Source organism: Camelus dromedarius, chromosome 3 (assembly GCF_036321535.1).
Source record: "Camelus dromedarius isolate mCamDro1 chromosome 3, mCamDro1.pat, whole genome shotgun sequence".
NCBI classification, from domain to species: domain Eukaryota; kingdom Metazoa; phylum Chordata; class Mammalia; order Artiodactyla; family Camelidae; genus Camelus; species Camelus dromedarius.
In genome coordinates, this window is record NC_087438.1 from 7,880,716 (window position 1) to 7,897,308 (window position 16,593).

The following is a 16,593-nucleotide window of genomic DNA, read 5'->3' on the forward strand; positions in this document are numbered from 1 at the left end:
ATCAAGAAGTTATGAAAGATTTTTAAGAAAGAACCAGCTCTTACAATTTGCTTTTTATTTATTGGGGGCTAACATTTTATAACCCAGTGGTTTATAGGGGAAGATATTAAACATTATTGTCTACCAATTGGGAATTAACTCATGGAAGATTTGAATATTCATATTCTAATAGGAAGAATGGCTACTCACACTGAAAAGATAAAATTTAATATCTGCTTGTCTTTTTAAAAGAAGCCCATATTTGCAACCAAATTATAGGATAAATAATTAAACACAAGTTTTAGCTAGATCCTGCAAATTTTCATAATTAAGTAGATCATATTTTGCAGAAATAAGTGATGGAAACTTTAAGAAGTAATAACATGATGGGGTATTTTATATTAATCATTTATATTTAAGGTGAAATCATTATACTCTCACGTTTTCTAGCTTAGGGAAATAAAATAATGTTTGGGGAGAAATGATCTCTATTACTGTTTCATGGAACATAAATGCCAGGAAGAACTTTGTGAAATTATACTTAGTCCTCTTGGGGGGCATAGAAAGGTCTTCTGAAAGAATTGAAAAATAAATTTTTTTCCAGACATTTCCTAACAGAAAGGAAAAGAGAAATGCAAAATCCTAAAGACATGGAAAGCTTCCAGGCTATAAGATGTCACAACAAACCAATGAAAGGTAAAAAGCCTTTTTATGTAAAGAAATAACGTATCAGTAAGAGGAAGGAAAAAATGAAAATACTGGAAAAAAATGGCTTTCTGAGGCATTATTTAGGAAAAACACACTTCATTTTGTCCAGTTTTGGGGTAGCCTAAGTGGACTTAAATGTACCAGTCCATTTAATGACATTTTCCATTGCTTTGATGGCCAACTCCACAGACTGTGTGTAGTGTTTGTTCTTCATTATAGCCCTCAGGGGTACCAGGGGGCCCAGCACATAGTAAGGACTCCAAAGAACAGATGTTTACAGAATGAAACTTTCAGTCAATATAACTAACTCCTCTCATTTGGATTCCCTACCACCAAGTGACTTTCTAATTGAACTGTGGCTTTTTAGTGGCTAACCTGTAGAGAACTAAAGCGTTGGTATAAGATTAGACTTAGGGGGTATCCATGAAAATGCTCCCGCTCAAATCTCTGACAGCAGGAGAATCATTGATCGACATCAATTGTCAGCTGCTGTGCCCTGAAATCTGTCCCTGTGTTTGCCTTCCTGCAGAGGCCTCCCCTCCCACAGAGGCTCCCAGCCAGCGACTGAGCTCAGCAGCAGTGAGAAGGCAAGATGTTCCAGGGAAATGTGGGGTTCCTCTGATGGATGACTTGGCTCAAGAACTCTCCAGCGGTCTCACTGAACTTCTTTAGAGTCTAAGACATGTTCAACCAACCAACCTTCCTTCCTTCCTTCCACTTGAGGGCAGACCTACTTCATGGTTTCATGACTCCCAGCTCTTCTGGTTCCCTCCCATTTTTCCTCTTAGGTGTTGCTCCTAATGAATTATTGTGCATGGATTCTAATTCCATCTTGTTGAATGCTTCTCAAGGATTCCTCAGTGTAAATAAACACTTGTATTCTTAAGCAGCTTCTCATCTCTGGCTTATAGAATCTGGTGAAGTTGGAGGAACCCAGCTGTGGCATCCTGCCACCTGGGACTCCCTCCTCTTACTAGTTGTATCACTTGGGGCAAGTTACTCTTGCTTTTATGAGTAGCAGCTTCTCGCTCTGTAAAAAGGGATGGGGACTCCCACCCTACTAGGTGATTGGGACAATGCATTAAACGGCATGACCATGAAAGAAGCACAGCATCGCGAGGGGCTTTCAGTAGGTGCTGAAACAAGAGCTACCTTCCTCCTGATGGGCTTGTAGCCCTAAGGTCAAGTCTCTTACCAGTAAGGCCCAGGGCCAGGCCCTAGAGCCTAAGGGATTCAAAGGTGAGCCTTACTTGTGGATGCCTCCTTTGAGGAGGCCTTATTTGGAGATTCCAACTTGGGGCCAGCTAGCAAATATCTGGACCATGCTTAATTTTTTCCCCCCAACATTTCATCAAGGACATCTAGGCCAAACCTCTCCTTTACAGCCATGGAACTTGAGGCCAAGATAATGTAGCCTAGTTCCCCTCAGGAGAACGGACAACAGGATGTATCAGTGTTAAGGCTCAGATGCAGACCTTCTGATTCCAAATCAAAGACCATCTCACAGATACTAAATAATTAGTATTTAAGATGAACAGGTACAGAGATTTTCTAAGAACCCTCTTTGATTGTTAAATCAAGTTATCGACTGCATGAAAGTACAAGAATTTGATACAGTTAACTATGTAAACCCTAATTCAAGAACAGATTCATTAATTGGGTTTTATAATTCTTATGTTGCTATAATAAAAAAATTTTTGAAGTTCCATTGGTGACTACCTTTCCTCGGAGGTAAGAAAAGGTCAGCGTGTGGCATATTTTTATGATTACTTCCACTTCAAAACTGAGGCAAAAAGCTAACATTAGCTATTTTGGTGGGGGTGGGGCTAGGGAATAAGTGTGATTTTGGTTTTATTGTACAATAAATCAAAATATGATTCATACTGGTCAACATAACCTTGCTAGAAGAATGTTTTAATTTATTAAAAATTATTTTCCAAAGTGAGAACAGACCGTGAAAGCTAACTATGATCGTACTATTATGGGCTGAATTATGTCCCTCCCAAACTCCTCTATTAGGTCCTGACCCCCAGTGCCTCAGAACGTCACTGTGCTTAGAAATAGTCTTTAAAGAGTAATTAAGATAAAATGAGGTCTTTAGCATGAGCCCTCATCTAACATGACTGGTGTCTTTAAAGGAGAGGAGATTAGGACTCGGATGCACAGAGAGGAGACCAAATGGGGAAATGGCGAGAACATGGCCATCTGCAGGTCAAGGACAGAGGCCTCTGAGAACCAGCACTGCTGACATCTTGACCTCAGACTTCCACCTTCCAGAACTGTTAGACAGTAAGCGTCTGTTTTAGCCATCCAGTCTGTGGTGTTTTGTTACAACAGCCTAAGTAAACGAATCATATAAATCACTATCTCCTTCTGATTCGGCACGAGAAAGTGAGCTAGAAGCTTGGGATGCACTTAGGGAGGCTGGAGCCCTCGTCACCAATGGAGCTGCTGGTGGGCAGCCCAACCATTCTCTCTGATGGGGCTCTGAGACCCCCTACTCCTTCTGCCCCCCCTGGATTCTGTTCCCTTCCTTCAAAGAGGACCATCACTGCTGAGTCATACTCAAGAAAACCATTCACTTTTCATCCATAATAAATACACTGACCAGGACTGGAGAATGGTTCAGGTGGGGAGCATCCCCTGCTTTGGGAGCAGGTGTGGGAAGATGGCGCGTGAGCGGGGTGAGTGGTGTCGTGTCTGTTCACAGCATCCACCTAGACTAGACTAGACTAGGTCCTTCCCTTTTTGGTACCTGGGTAAGAGTACTCAACTCAGCTGCAACACAAGCCTGGGATAAATCGAAAGCTCATTAAATAAGTCTTAAAATATTTTTCAAAACATATCCTGTTTATTAGATGCATAATATTGGCACCCAACTGAACCTAACATAAAAATAGTAACTCCTCTTCTTTCCTGTGTCCAGTGCAAGAGTAAACCAGATAAAACAGATATCCTAGGAGCCCTCTGGCCAGACTGTGATTATCACTAGTACTCCTTTTTGATGGGGTTTTCTCAAGGTCACTCCAGAATTAGTGGCACCACGGGACCAAGCGCTCATCCATTAAATGGGTTAAAATGACTAATTGAGGGTCTGAGTTTAATTATGCTCATAAGCAAAGGCACACAGCAGCTCCTTGGACAGCCTTAACAATATTCTCACGTACACAAAATAGATGGATAAAATTAGGGTTGTACATTGTTGTCCTTCAGGACAAGATGCTGAAGAGGGAACAGAATAATAAAAATAAATAAATGACTCCGCAGCACCACGAAATGAGCAGTGGATGTTACCAAAGCCAGCCTTACGCAAATACTTCAGTCGGAAATCAAATCCAACGTACTCATGACTAAATGAAACACAGCCATGCAGTGAGGCCAACTGGAGTTGTACTGAGCTGGCAGATTAAAAAGCAAAAAAGGGTACCTACCCATCAAGGTTTTATCTACAGTTCACATTGAAATGCTGATAATGGCCACAAAGGGATCTTGAGGACATTGATTTGTGATACTTTTTTTTTGGGGGGGGCAGTTAGATTCATTTATTTATTTTACTGGAGGTACTGGGGATTGAACCCAGGACCTCGTGCATGCCAAGCACGTGCTCTGCCACTGATCTACACCCTTCCCTCTTGATCTGTGATACTTTAAATGGGAAAACACAGTCATGTCTCCCATGAAATCCAGAAAGCATTCATTCTGTACACAGTGGTGGGGGCCAACTCCTTTCAGTGAGACTTAAATCATGTCATGTGCTCTGCTCGAGACCCTAGGATGACTTCTGGCTGTCCATGGTATCCAGCAAATTCATATCCCACAAATCCTCACAACTTTCAGAAGCGAGTTCAGAGTCAGGAGGGAAGGGAGGTCAGCTCATAAACGGGCAGAAAACACGAGCGTGGAATCCAACGTGGGGAGATGTTTATTTGACAGCCACCCAGTCAGAGTGGTTGGATTTGAACTTCCTTGGCTAGGCAGCCTCACCTGGGCTGGCAGTCACTCTCGCTCCAGGGGACGGGCTGCCTTGCACCTACGGAGGGGCCCGGCCTCATGCTTAGAGAAAAACGGCTTTCTGTCTGGGTCTTCTGTTCGGTGTGTGGCCACTGTGTGGGGACAGGCTGCTTCTCTGAGTTATTTAGCCCTTTCTTCTCCCTGGGCTGTGTCCCCTGGTGGCTCCTCCGTTTGGCAGGGCTCTCTGGGCTCCTGACTACGGTGGCTGTCCCAGGTTCCCAGGGAGGCCAGAAAACAACATGATACTATTCTTTCATAGCTCTGGAGGTCAGGAGCCCCAAATCAAAGTGTCAGCAGGGCCATGTTCCCTCTGCAGGCTCTGGGGAGGAACCCCCCTCTGCCTCTCCCTAACTTCCGGTGGATGCCGGCAGCCCTAGTCACTCCTGGGCTCACGGCGGCATCACTCCAGCCTCCGCCTGTCTTCACAGGACCTTCCTCCCCGTGTGTCTCTCTGTGTACCTCCTCTTCTCATAAAGATGCACACATTAGATTCAGGGGCTACCCTAATTCAGTGTGACCTCATCGCAACTTAACTAATTACACCTGTGAAGACCCTGTTTCCAAACAGGGTCACATTCTGAGGTTCCTGGTTGACACAGACTTTGGAGGGGGGGCCCTTATTCAGCCTCCTGCAGGGCCCTCAGCCACAATGAGCTTGTCCACAGGCTGAGTCCGTCCCACCTTCCCTAGGGAGCCTCCAGGCTGGGGCTGGTCAACCCACGTTTTGACTGAAGGTGATGATTATTCCAGCCACAGGTTCCAGGAAGGTATCTGATTACACGTGGTGCAATGAAATGATCGCAGGTACACAACGGGGTCCATTTCAAGGGCTAAATCGCTTCACTGAGGCCAGAGGAAAGTGGTCTCCCTGGAGGGATCCTTCATTGTAGAGGAGAAATGACCAGCACAATCACTTCATGCATAATTGCATCCTAAGCCGTTCTAACAGTTTCCAATTTTTATTTTAGGCCGTATGTGTAAATTTTTTAATTAAAAATTAAAGCTTTAATTGAGCTGAATTGGAACAAAAGACAGAATTAGAAAAGGGGGAGAAAGGAGGAGGAAGGTGAACATCAGTGTGTGTTGAGGGTGGGAGTGGAGGGGGCAGGGGAGGACGGTTGCAGAGACAAAGCCCACCCCTGCTAATCACCCCCACTGGCAACTCCCACCGTCCCCGCCGGCCACGGCCTCCTGGAGTTCCGCAGTCCAGCTGTCATGGTTCTCATCCGCTCATTCCTCCAACAAAATTTGAGATCTTTTTTTTTTTTTTCATTTCTATTCTCTTTTCTCAGTGATGGACAGATATTTCAGGAATAGGTCAACTCTTGAAAAATTTCATTTCCTATCCCCAAAATGAATTTTAAATGGAAAAGGACTAAGGAACTGACTGTACTTCAATTAAAAAAAAAATCTGAACAAGTATATACATATATGAAACTGAATCACTTTGCTGTACACCAGAAACTAACACAACATCATAAATTAACTATACTTCAATAAAAAATGAAAATAAAGTTTCTTTCTAGTTGAAAAGAAAGAAAGAAATAGAAGGACTAAGGGTATTAACTTTTCATTTTATATTTTACGTGTGCTTAAGTTTTTGCTACGTCAACAGGACATGCCAACTTCCTATGGAGATTCACCATCCCTTTTCAAAGAAGGTGAAGCCAAGAGGCTCTTCTCTTTAGCTCATGCCCCGTGAGCTTCAGGCTGGTGGCACAAACACCACCATCGATATTGGTATACTGTATACGGCCAAAGGGAAGGCTCAAGAAACTGGACAGAGTCTTTTAAGACTGCTGAAATTGTCAGAAGTTTGAACAGTGTGAGTGTTGTAGGTTTTAGCTTACTAAGGCATAGGCCTTTTTTTCCTAACTTAAATTTCTCTCTAACAAGCTTTTGAATATTTAAGAGCAGTACAATTTGCATTTATAATCATTTTTTCTTTCTGAAAAATAAAAGGTGTACTTTTTCAGAATAGTAATTGCTTAAATTCTTAATCTCGGCCTCCTTCCCTGAAATGACATAAACAAGTTTGAATTCTGTGAAGAACAAAAATTAAGAATAATGATCTCCGATAATGATCTGATAATTTACTTTTATCTACTATAAGCTCCTACTGGAGTTATAAGCTACCCTAGGCTAGGAAATACTATCCCAGGAAAAGAGTTTTATTTTCTTTTTCATTTCATTTTCCTCATATACTCTTGAAACTGTAGCCATAGAAACAAGCCAAAAATATTAACTCATTGAAAATCATCAGTAAAAGAATGGAGGAATCTAAAGACTGGAAAAATAATGTCAACTCAACTATCTAGGACATGTCTTAAAATGTAGTCTTACTCTTTAAAAAACAGCCACTCATCGTTCTGTTTAAATTCAACAGGGAAGTAGAGAGAAAGGATTCACATGGGGTTACGTGGCTAACTGTCCAGGTCCCCTGCCATCCACACTTTTTGTTTTGGAAAGAGGAGAAGGGAAAGTAAGAAATAAGAGGGAGGGAGAACACAGCTGGCAATTAAGGGCAAAAGGGATGTTGGCTAAGTAGCTGCTACTCAGCACATGTCGAGAAGCAAATTAAAAGAACCAACACAAAGAACATGCTGTGCATTTGCTGGTCGGGTGGTTGTCTGTGTTTTCCTACGTACAGATCTGTCAGTCTCATCTCACACAACGTTGTATTTCCCCTGCGTGTGGTGCAGTGGGGATGGTCTGGAGCCGGAGTCAGGATGGGGGTGAAAATCCTGGCTTCACGACTTACTACGCATGAGCGATTGAACTTATAATAAATACGAGAATAAATGATGTATTTGGAGCAGAACTTCCTTGCCTTGGAAGTCAGGGATTTTACGAATAAAAATACTCACTTTAATCCTACAGAAAAAGTCATGTCTCTGTTGACAATGTATAAAATAATTTAATAAATATCTACTATGTTGCTGGGTCATAACTTGGAATGATTGAACAAATAAACTGTCCCTCCCACCCTACATAAACACACACACACACACCTCCACACTCACACACACACCCCCACACACCCACACACACAGCTTCCTTCTTCCATTTCTCTGCAATTCTTGAGAAAGGAGACTTCGTATTCCAACTCAGTATCAGGAATAACATCACCTGAGGACAGATCCTCAATCCAAAGTAACGCACATCACATGTGAAATGTATTGAATAGTGACCTCACGCTACCTTGGTACTTGTATTTTTTTTAAACTTCAAAGTATTGTTTGATAATGAATGGTCACAAGAAAAAATAATCTCAAAACAAATTTAGAACATGTATAATTATGGCAAGGACTGAATTACATTCAGCTCCTAACAAAGACTGTGGAGAATTTCTATAAGTCGAAGTATGTAAAGGGAAATAATTAAAAAGAACGTGAATACAACAGGATGGTCCTCAACAATAACACCTTGCTTTTCAAAATGTTTCCCTAATAAAGATCTGAAAAAGGAAGGGAAGTTGAGTAGTAAGAAATATTTTGTAAATATTTTATTATTTTTTAAAAAATACTAATTTTCTTTGCCTTGACACAGCAGAATATCCAGAAATCACACCAAGGGAACTGAACTGCTTGCCCGTTTTGACACTGAACCTGGCATATATCTAACGAGTCATAATTCTCTCCAGAGTTTTGTGTTGAATTCCTTAAGCACACACACACATAGACACACACACGGCACACACACACACACACAGGGCACACTTTGTAGATCAAGTGTAACTTACTGTTTTCTTTTACCAGATAAACAAGGAAGGTCCTAAGTCACACGCTTATGTTTTAGCCTGATTTTATGGAATATGGTAGCGGTGGTTACGACACATTGGAAAAGATTTATAACATGCAACGGTGGCATTTTTATATAAATTAGGTGACTTTCAAGAGTAAAAAGATAGGCAGACACTGGGAGGAAATGTCTAACGGTGGTTTATCTCGGGGGGGGCGGGGACTGTGGGTGACTGTTAATCATTATGTTATGTTTTCGGTTATTTGGAGTAGTCAGCAATGAACACGTGTTGCTTGTAAAATTAGCAAGAAAACAATAAATTTCTTTAACAGTGAAAAAAGAGATTAAAGCTATAAATGAATAGACCAGATCAAGGTATGTAAATGTTATATAAACTCACTATATAATCTTCTTGTACAAATTCATTGTCTCATTTTTTATGTAAAACATAAATTTAGTACATAAAAATGACTAGAGGAATAATTGCTGTGATTTTATTTTCTGCTTTAAGAAGCGCCAAAGAACCGAATTCTTTGTAAATATTGTGATAGAAAAAAAAAGTTCTTTGCAAAGATAGAAGCCCAGTTCTGTTTTCTACATTGAGATGATCTGCCTATTAAGCTACATTTTAAGGATTATATTCAAATCATTTCTGCAGTTCCAGGGGACTTTGGCTGGCTCTACTGCATTATCCACAACTTAGCATGGTTATGTGTGTCCGATATCCTCTTGGTTTTCTGAATTTGATTTATTAAACCTCAGTTACATACGAATAATGATTGGTGCCATAAAACTTCTCCAAACAATTTGGTAAGATACTGAAACTATCATTTTAATAAGAATTGGATGACTGGAAAGACGAAAAAGTTTCAAGATGAAAAGCAGAATGAACACGTCAATAGTTAAGGAAATCGTTCCCAGAGCCACCAATCAGTGATGGTTACATTTAATCGAATGGAACTAAGTGCTGATATTTTACTGTTGTCTACAGGAGGCACCTTACGAACGAAGCCTGCGGGGCAGCCCAGAAATTCACAGCTCCACCCTTATTGTCACCGACCCCTTCCCACCTGCCTCCACTCTGTCCTGTACACTTGCTCCCCGACAGAGCTGATCACTGTGTTCTCTTGGTCAAAGCTTCTCCATCGCTCCCTACTCCATACAGACAGACTCCAGTCTATTGTTCTTAGTTCTGCTTTGGAGGCCCTTCATCACCTGAAATGGCACAACTAAGCAAGCGGTATCTCCTAAAGTCTCCTAGGTTTGTTGACTGACTACAGATCCTGGAGTTCTCTCATGTGCGTCAGAGCCTGCCCACCACTCCTTCCGGCCTTAACGCCCATCCAACGCATTGAATGGTGAAGCCCTTTCTTTGCTGAGCCCCAGTCCCACCTGGCTCTTGAAGCCTTTTGTGACCACACTGGCTGAGTTAGCCACTAGCTCTTCCCAGTCCTTCCTTCTATGCTATCCCAGTCGTAGCTTTGTATTATACTGAAATACAATGCTAGGGCCATTGTCCTGCACTGGTTTAGGAGTTTCTGAAGGCCAGGAGAGGCTGCATGTTTATTCCCGCCGCCCTGATCCTTCCCTGGCACACAGCAGGCAATTAACAAATGCTCACGGACGAAACTGCTGAAAGGCAGGGACAGCAGGCAAAGTAAGTTCTTTAATGTAAATAAAGATCTAGGCTTTGCTGGAAAAAATTGAGAATGTAAATAAACTTACACACTGAAATCTAAATTTTCCATCATTGTATAAACATGTACGACTCTTTGGGGGAGTTTCCAACATTGGGCCTAAGTAAATGGTAACAGGAGAAATTTTCTGAAACCGTTCACCTGCTGAGTCTTTATTTGAGAAATTAATTTAAGCCCCTTCCCAGGGTTGTTTTCTTCCTCTGTTAGTCCAACTGTTCATTAATGTGGAGTGATTCACGAACACATTCAAATAAGTGAGAAAAAACTATATTTTTTCCATAAGAAGGGCAAGAGTTTAATGGATTAAGAGGGAAGTGAAATATTCACCATATATTGATGAATCTTGCTTTGTGACATAACAAACTCAGAAAAGCGGGAAAACCCTAAACCTGATTTCATCTGGACTAAGAAAAGCTGATGAGGCTACATGAAACTCTAAATCAGATGCCCCTTTCTCCTTCCTATGATGTGGTCCATCCTGGCCAGCAGCCGAAGCAGCTCGGGTCCAGTCTCCGTGTGTGTGAACTTAGCCAGACGACCCACAAAGGGAACCTGGGAACCTACAGCGGTCTAGTTTCTTCACCTGACTTTTCATCAGATGAAGCTGAATGCTCGTGACATCAGTGCCCTACATCCTTAAGTCAAACATCATGAATATACAACTATGTTCCTATATTACTCAGAGAGAATTTCAGTTGATGGGACTAAACAGATCTTTACTGACTATACGCCTACAATGGGCACCTCCTTCCATGATCTCCATTAGGAATGATTCTTTACCAGCCAAGGATGCCAAGAAAGGAACCACATGTAATAGTTGCAAGTAAATGAAATAGAAAAACCAGGTAAAAAGGGTCAGAAGTGTCTGTAGTTTTAGCTTTGGAAGAGTGATATTTCTTCTGGAGGGGCACGCGGTTTCTGAAGGATAATAGAATTTAAGAGGTTATAAAATGGACGTCTCAATAGGGCTTTTGGAGAACCGTAAATCTGGCTTATGGCGGAGCCTATCCAGAGAAATCGTGCCTAAAGATCATTATTTCATGACCTTGAGGAAAAGCAAAATTGTCAGAGGGTTTCTCATTCCTGCCCACGAATGCACGTCGATATTTACGGAGGCCAACTTGCTCTGTCTCCCTTTGTGCATTCACATGCACACAAACACACATGCCCCTCTCAAGACGGGAGGCTGAGAGCGCTGTTATAAATATTCATGAGATAATTATTATTAATGTCACCGAGGTGATTCTGTTCCTTCTCAGTGGAGACTGGTTCCTCCACCTAGAAACTGATCAACCGTAAGAGGAACGGCAGCTTTGAGGCAGCCCAGATAAAGCAATCTCGTACGTTTTCCTTTTGATACATAGGTTATTTGAATAGGTATTTTAAATCACCCCCATTCCATCATTAAGTTAACCGGCAGAGATTTCCACCTCTGTTGGAATATGCAACATTCTTGGGAGCACAGTTTCCAGAGTTTGGAGACAGAAGTATACCTTGATTATTACATTCTTTTCTAAGAGGAAAAATTAAAGAAAACATCCAAAACATCTCAAGAGACTTCTGGGTGATGAGTTTTGTAAAAATGCACTGGGAGATAATTACAACACATTCGCTACTTTTATTATTTAAAAAAGACATTTCACACCATGGGCCTTATTAAAGAGCTGTTTTTGAGAATTACAGGCTCTTGCAGTCACATAGAAAAATAAGAAAAACCGAAATATAAAAATAGCTACTGGTGACAGTTAATTTGATCTCTAGGTGTTTGTCATAGACTCTCTTCCCATCTGTGGGTCTGCCTGGTTATTCTATATGCATAATATATCATAACAAGGGAAATTACTGTGAACTATTATTTTCCATCAAAGAAAACTCATTATTTTGGGTTGGAATAAAAATGTTTATTTTTGGCCCAAGACCTAAGCGGACGTGTTAAATAAGTCAGGACACTGGAAGATGCATATACCTTTTCAGCACCTCATTAGAAATGATTTTTGCTAGCTTCCTGCACTCCATTGCCATATCAGTATTCATCTTTCCAGAACACTCTGGTGATTAGCAAAACAGCCATTAAAGTCACAGAAGCAGAAAGTGTGTGACGTCAGAAGGAGGCGGCAACGATGCGGGACTCACCTTAGGCATCCAGTGGCATTTCGCAGCACCTGTGAGGAGTGCAGCTGGATCTTCCGATCGTCCTGGAGGGGTGAATTTTCCCAGCCTGAGTGGGGGATGATCACCGCGTTGGTCAGCACTGCCAGCGTGTCCTGGATGATGGGCATTTTGAGTGCGTCGCAAGATGAGAGGTTCCAAAGGACTCCTGCAAGAGGCGCACAAACAGAGCTGTCTGACGCCCACTGTTTTCTCGCCTCTCAACACCGTCTCCCCCGGTCAAGTTAACAGCACAGGCAGGAAGGACTAAGAGAGCCTCTGCACACGTCTGAGAGCGTGCTTTCCATTTCAGAACATCTGTGTGAACCCATTACAGAAGTGCTGTGAAACTCCGACAAGGAGGCAGAAGAACCGTGACACGATTATCTCTGTTCCACTGAGGAGAGTAACCAAGGTTGACAGCGCTGATTGAACTGAGGATACCAACCAGGCTTGCACCCACAATTGGCATGATACACCCAAGTACCCAAATTCTAACCAAGACCAAAGAGTTGTGAAAGCTATCTGAAATGGACTAGTAAGACATCTTTGTTTTATCCAAGTCCTCAGTATGCACCTGTGGTCTACTTATTCGCTTAGCTTCCATGTAGAACCAGCCACCATTGAGCAGGACCTTACAAGAACCCAGGATCAGCTCCGATGATAGTGAGCTCTACAAGAAACTTAAATTTACTGTCCCTTGTGACAATTCTGTTTGCTTTTCTCTGAAAACAATGCTCATGGATGACCTATCATTTGTTCCTCCTCATACAACAACACACAGAGCAGTAGAAAGTGGAAGGCATGTCAACAAATGAGAAAGAGACTTTAAAAAACTTTAGAAAAGCCTTAAATATTACACACATGTTACAGTATCATTTGAATATGCTTCTAAAATAATTATTCTTTTTGTTGTTCAAAATAGTACACATAAATTTAAGAAAAAACAAAGAATAATATTCTCTTTTCTTATGAAAGAAAGACTATATTTCCCCCTAAGACTAACCTAAAGAGACCTCATCATGCAGATACTGGGAATAAAAAATCATAGTTGTATTTAGAAACACAACACAACTTTCAGCTTACTTATTTAATACGCTTTCAATAAATTTTAAAATGAGATTGTGTTTCCTCCATCATGGTATGAGTAAACAGAACTCACTTATTTCTGAAATTTATTAGTTTCTTGCAATGCACCTGTTGAACTATCCAAGAGCATTAACAATAGTCTGAAAGTCAATAATATTGATTGTTACTAACTAAAATGACAGCTTAAAATCAGTTCTATAAAAATGTGACTATAGAGACAAACTCTTCAGAATGCCTTTCAAAATAACATTTGCTGGGAATCTTATTTAGGTAAATGCAAAGGAAACAAAATGCTTTTGGTACCCAGAATGTATAATCAATCCTTCAGTGTAGGGGGTTGCCTTGAGGGCAAATCCTGCTAGCCTGTTTTTGTAAATAAAGTTTTATTGGAACACAGCCCTGCCTGTTCGTTTACACTGTCTAACTCTGCTTTCGTCCTATGAGACAAAAGCTGAGATTTTGTAGCAGAGACAGCCTAAACAATGTACTATCTGGCCTTTTACAGAAAAATTTTGCCTACCTCTGCCTTAGCAAGTGGACCATTTCCTATGCATTTCTGTGTGCATGTTTGCATTGTCATTAGTGTCCTAAATTGAGCATACCAAAAATGCTCATTGGAACACAGAAATGTTCATCTGCTCAAAATATGTACTGACTCGGACAGATGTGAAATGGTAGGAAGACCTTCACATGCATTTATTTTGATTTAAATAATATATGAAGCTGTTTATTCAACCCATTAAGAAATGTCTTACTGAATTCTGCATAATCAAAATAATCAAAATGAATATTTTGATTCATTTGTAGTCTCACAACAATATTCTTTTTTTCTAGTAAAATCATTAGTTTCAGTTTTAAAAAAAAGCACATTAAAATGAAATTACTATCTACCCTTGTATTTGAGGATAACTTTTTAAAATATCACATTAAAGGGTTTGTGTCTGTTTTTTAAATTGAAATATAGTTGATTTACAACATTGGATTAGTTTATGGTGTACAGCAAAGTGATTCAGTTGCATTTATATATTTTTTCAGATTATTTTCCATTATAGGCTATTTTGTTTTTCTAAGTGTATATGCACATATACAGACATAAAACATGAGTATTTTTCATTCTTACATCCTGATTTGAAAATACAAATACATGAAAACTGAGGCTTTTAAATGTTTTACAATATGGATGGTATGGTTTGCTATAAAATACATTTCCATGAAACAAATTTAAGACAATCTAAAGGCATTCTATTAGACCAATTTTTCCTGTTTTTTAACAACTAGAAAAGAGATAGGAAAGGAAAGGGGTAAAGTCAAAGAAAAGGTAAAGGACTAATCTAATATCAGAGGAAAAGAGAATGGATGAAAAGAAGATGGCATTTCAGATGACTTGTCACCGGGCTGTTCGCTCCATCACCTTTCTCACGAATCCATTAATCAGTGTAACCTAATTCCAAGTCAGGCGTGGACAGAGGTTCCCTATCCACATCCCCTCCACCTTTCCAGACTGGCTCCATCTGCACCTCACATGCCAACAAACTTATCACAGCGCTTGACCCAAATCTCTGAACTTTCTGCCCAAGATTATCTCTGCAACCTACACATGCTTCCCGGACTTCAGAGAACCACAGTGGATCTCTAGTCAGAGACAGCTTAACCACCTCTGCTTGGATGATGACTTGGCAAAGTGCATGCAACGAGGCAGGATTTCTTTGGGGGGAATTCAGCAAACCAGTGTGTTGAAGGCGGCCCTCAAAACTGTGAGCTTTGGTTAGATGATCTGGACACAGAGGCATGCTTGAGTGTAGAATGAGCAGCCTCCGGGGACACTGGGCTAAAGGCTGATGTGTCTGGCAGGAGTCAAAAGTGGGAAGCAGCTGAGAACTCTGCATCTGTCTTGCTAGAGACACACACACACATGCACTCACGCATACATACACATGCACATTCACATCCATTCACAGTCACACACATACACACTCACACACACAAACACACACCCAGTGGTCCCTGATGGAGGGAGAGAGATGAGTGGAGAAAAATGGACATATCCAAGGTTTCTTTGCGAACAAATGAGAAATACTTGTTTCGCGCACATTTCTCTTCACTCCTCTTTCTTCCGCGGTGGTGTTCTGACATTCCCTGCCCATGCAGCAGTCCAGTCCTTCTCCCATGAGTGCGGCTTGGACACAGTGCCTCGATTCCGATCAACAGAATACTGAGGAGATGACAGAGTGGCTCCTGAGACGAGGCCACAGAAAAGGCACTGGGGCTCCCTCCCAGCTCTGTCTTGGATTGTTTGTTTGACAGGGAGCCTGCCATCAAGCTGTGAGGATTCTCATGCAGTACCATGAGGAAGTCCACGTGGAAAAGAACCAAGGCCTCCAGCCAACAGCCACGGGAGCGAACGGTCCTGGCAGTGGATGCTCCAGCCCCAGTCAAGCCTTCAGATAATGCCGCCTCATCAGCATGGGACCCTGAGCCAGAACCACGCACACCTGCACTTCTGGGCTCCTGCCACTCAGATATGGTTGGGATAAATGTTTATTGTTTTAAACTGCAAAACTGAGGGTTGATTTGTTACACAGCAGCAGGAATTAACACCCATTCCTTTTCCTTCCAGCTCCTTTCCCTCTGTCTACTGGACTCACTTTTTCCCCTGTATAACACTTTTTTTCTAGTTACATCTCTCATTCTGAGATTCACTTGTTTTATCACTCTCTTCAATTCCTCCATCCTTTTCTAAAGTCTATTGTGAGATTACAGAAGATATAGGAAGCGGAATCCAGCTACATTTTGTAACTAAATTTAAAATGCATCTTAATTTGGATAACAAACGATATTTCATCTTGAAAAATGTATCCTTCTCCATATTTGCAACTTATTAAATGGCCACTGTCTTTAATGTGGAATAATCTTGTATTAGTTCCTGACTGCTGCTGTAACAAGTTGCTGCAAATGTAATGTTTAAAACAACACACATTTATCATTTCAGTTCTCCAGGTCTGAAGACTGAAATGGGTCAGCAGGCAGTGCTCCTTCTGGAGACCCTCGTGGAGAATTTCCTTGTCTTTTTAAGCTTCTAAAAGCTGCCCACATCCCATGGCTTGAAGCCGGCACTACTCCGACCTCAGCATCCATGATCACAAACTCTTCTCTGATTGATCTTCCTCCCTCTTTGTTATAAGGACACTTGACACATGGAGCCTGCTGGATAATCCAGGAT

The 16,593-nt window shown here is 41.3% G+C and overlaps 1 protein-coding gene across 4 annotated transcripts in view; it reads right to left on the reverse strand.

The window, feature by feature from the left end:
• The window catches only part of CTNND2 (catenin delta 2), an 886,119-nt gene that overhangs the window by 157,689 nt on the left and 711,837 nt on the right, over nt 1-16,593 (reverse strand). For all 4 annotated transcript variants that reach the window (XM_064479567.1, XM_064479565.1, XM_064479566.1 and 1 more), the window contains one exon: nt 12,270-12,453. In XM_064479567.1, coding sequence (XP_064335637.1) covers nt 12,270-12,453 — 184 coding nt within the window. The remainder of the gene's footprint in view (nt 1-12,269; nt 12,454-16,593) is intronic.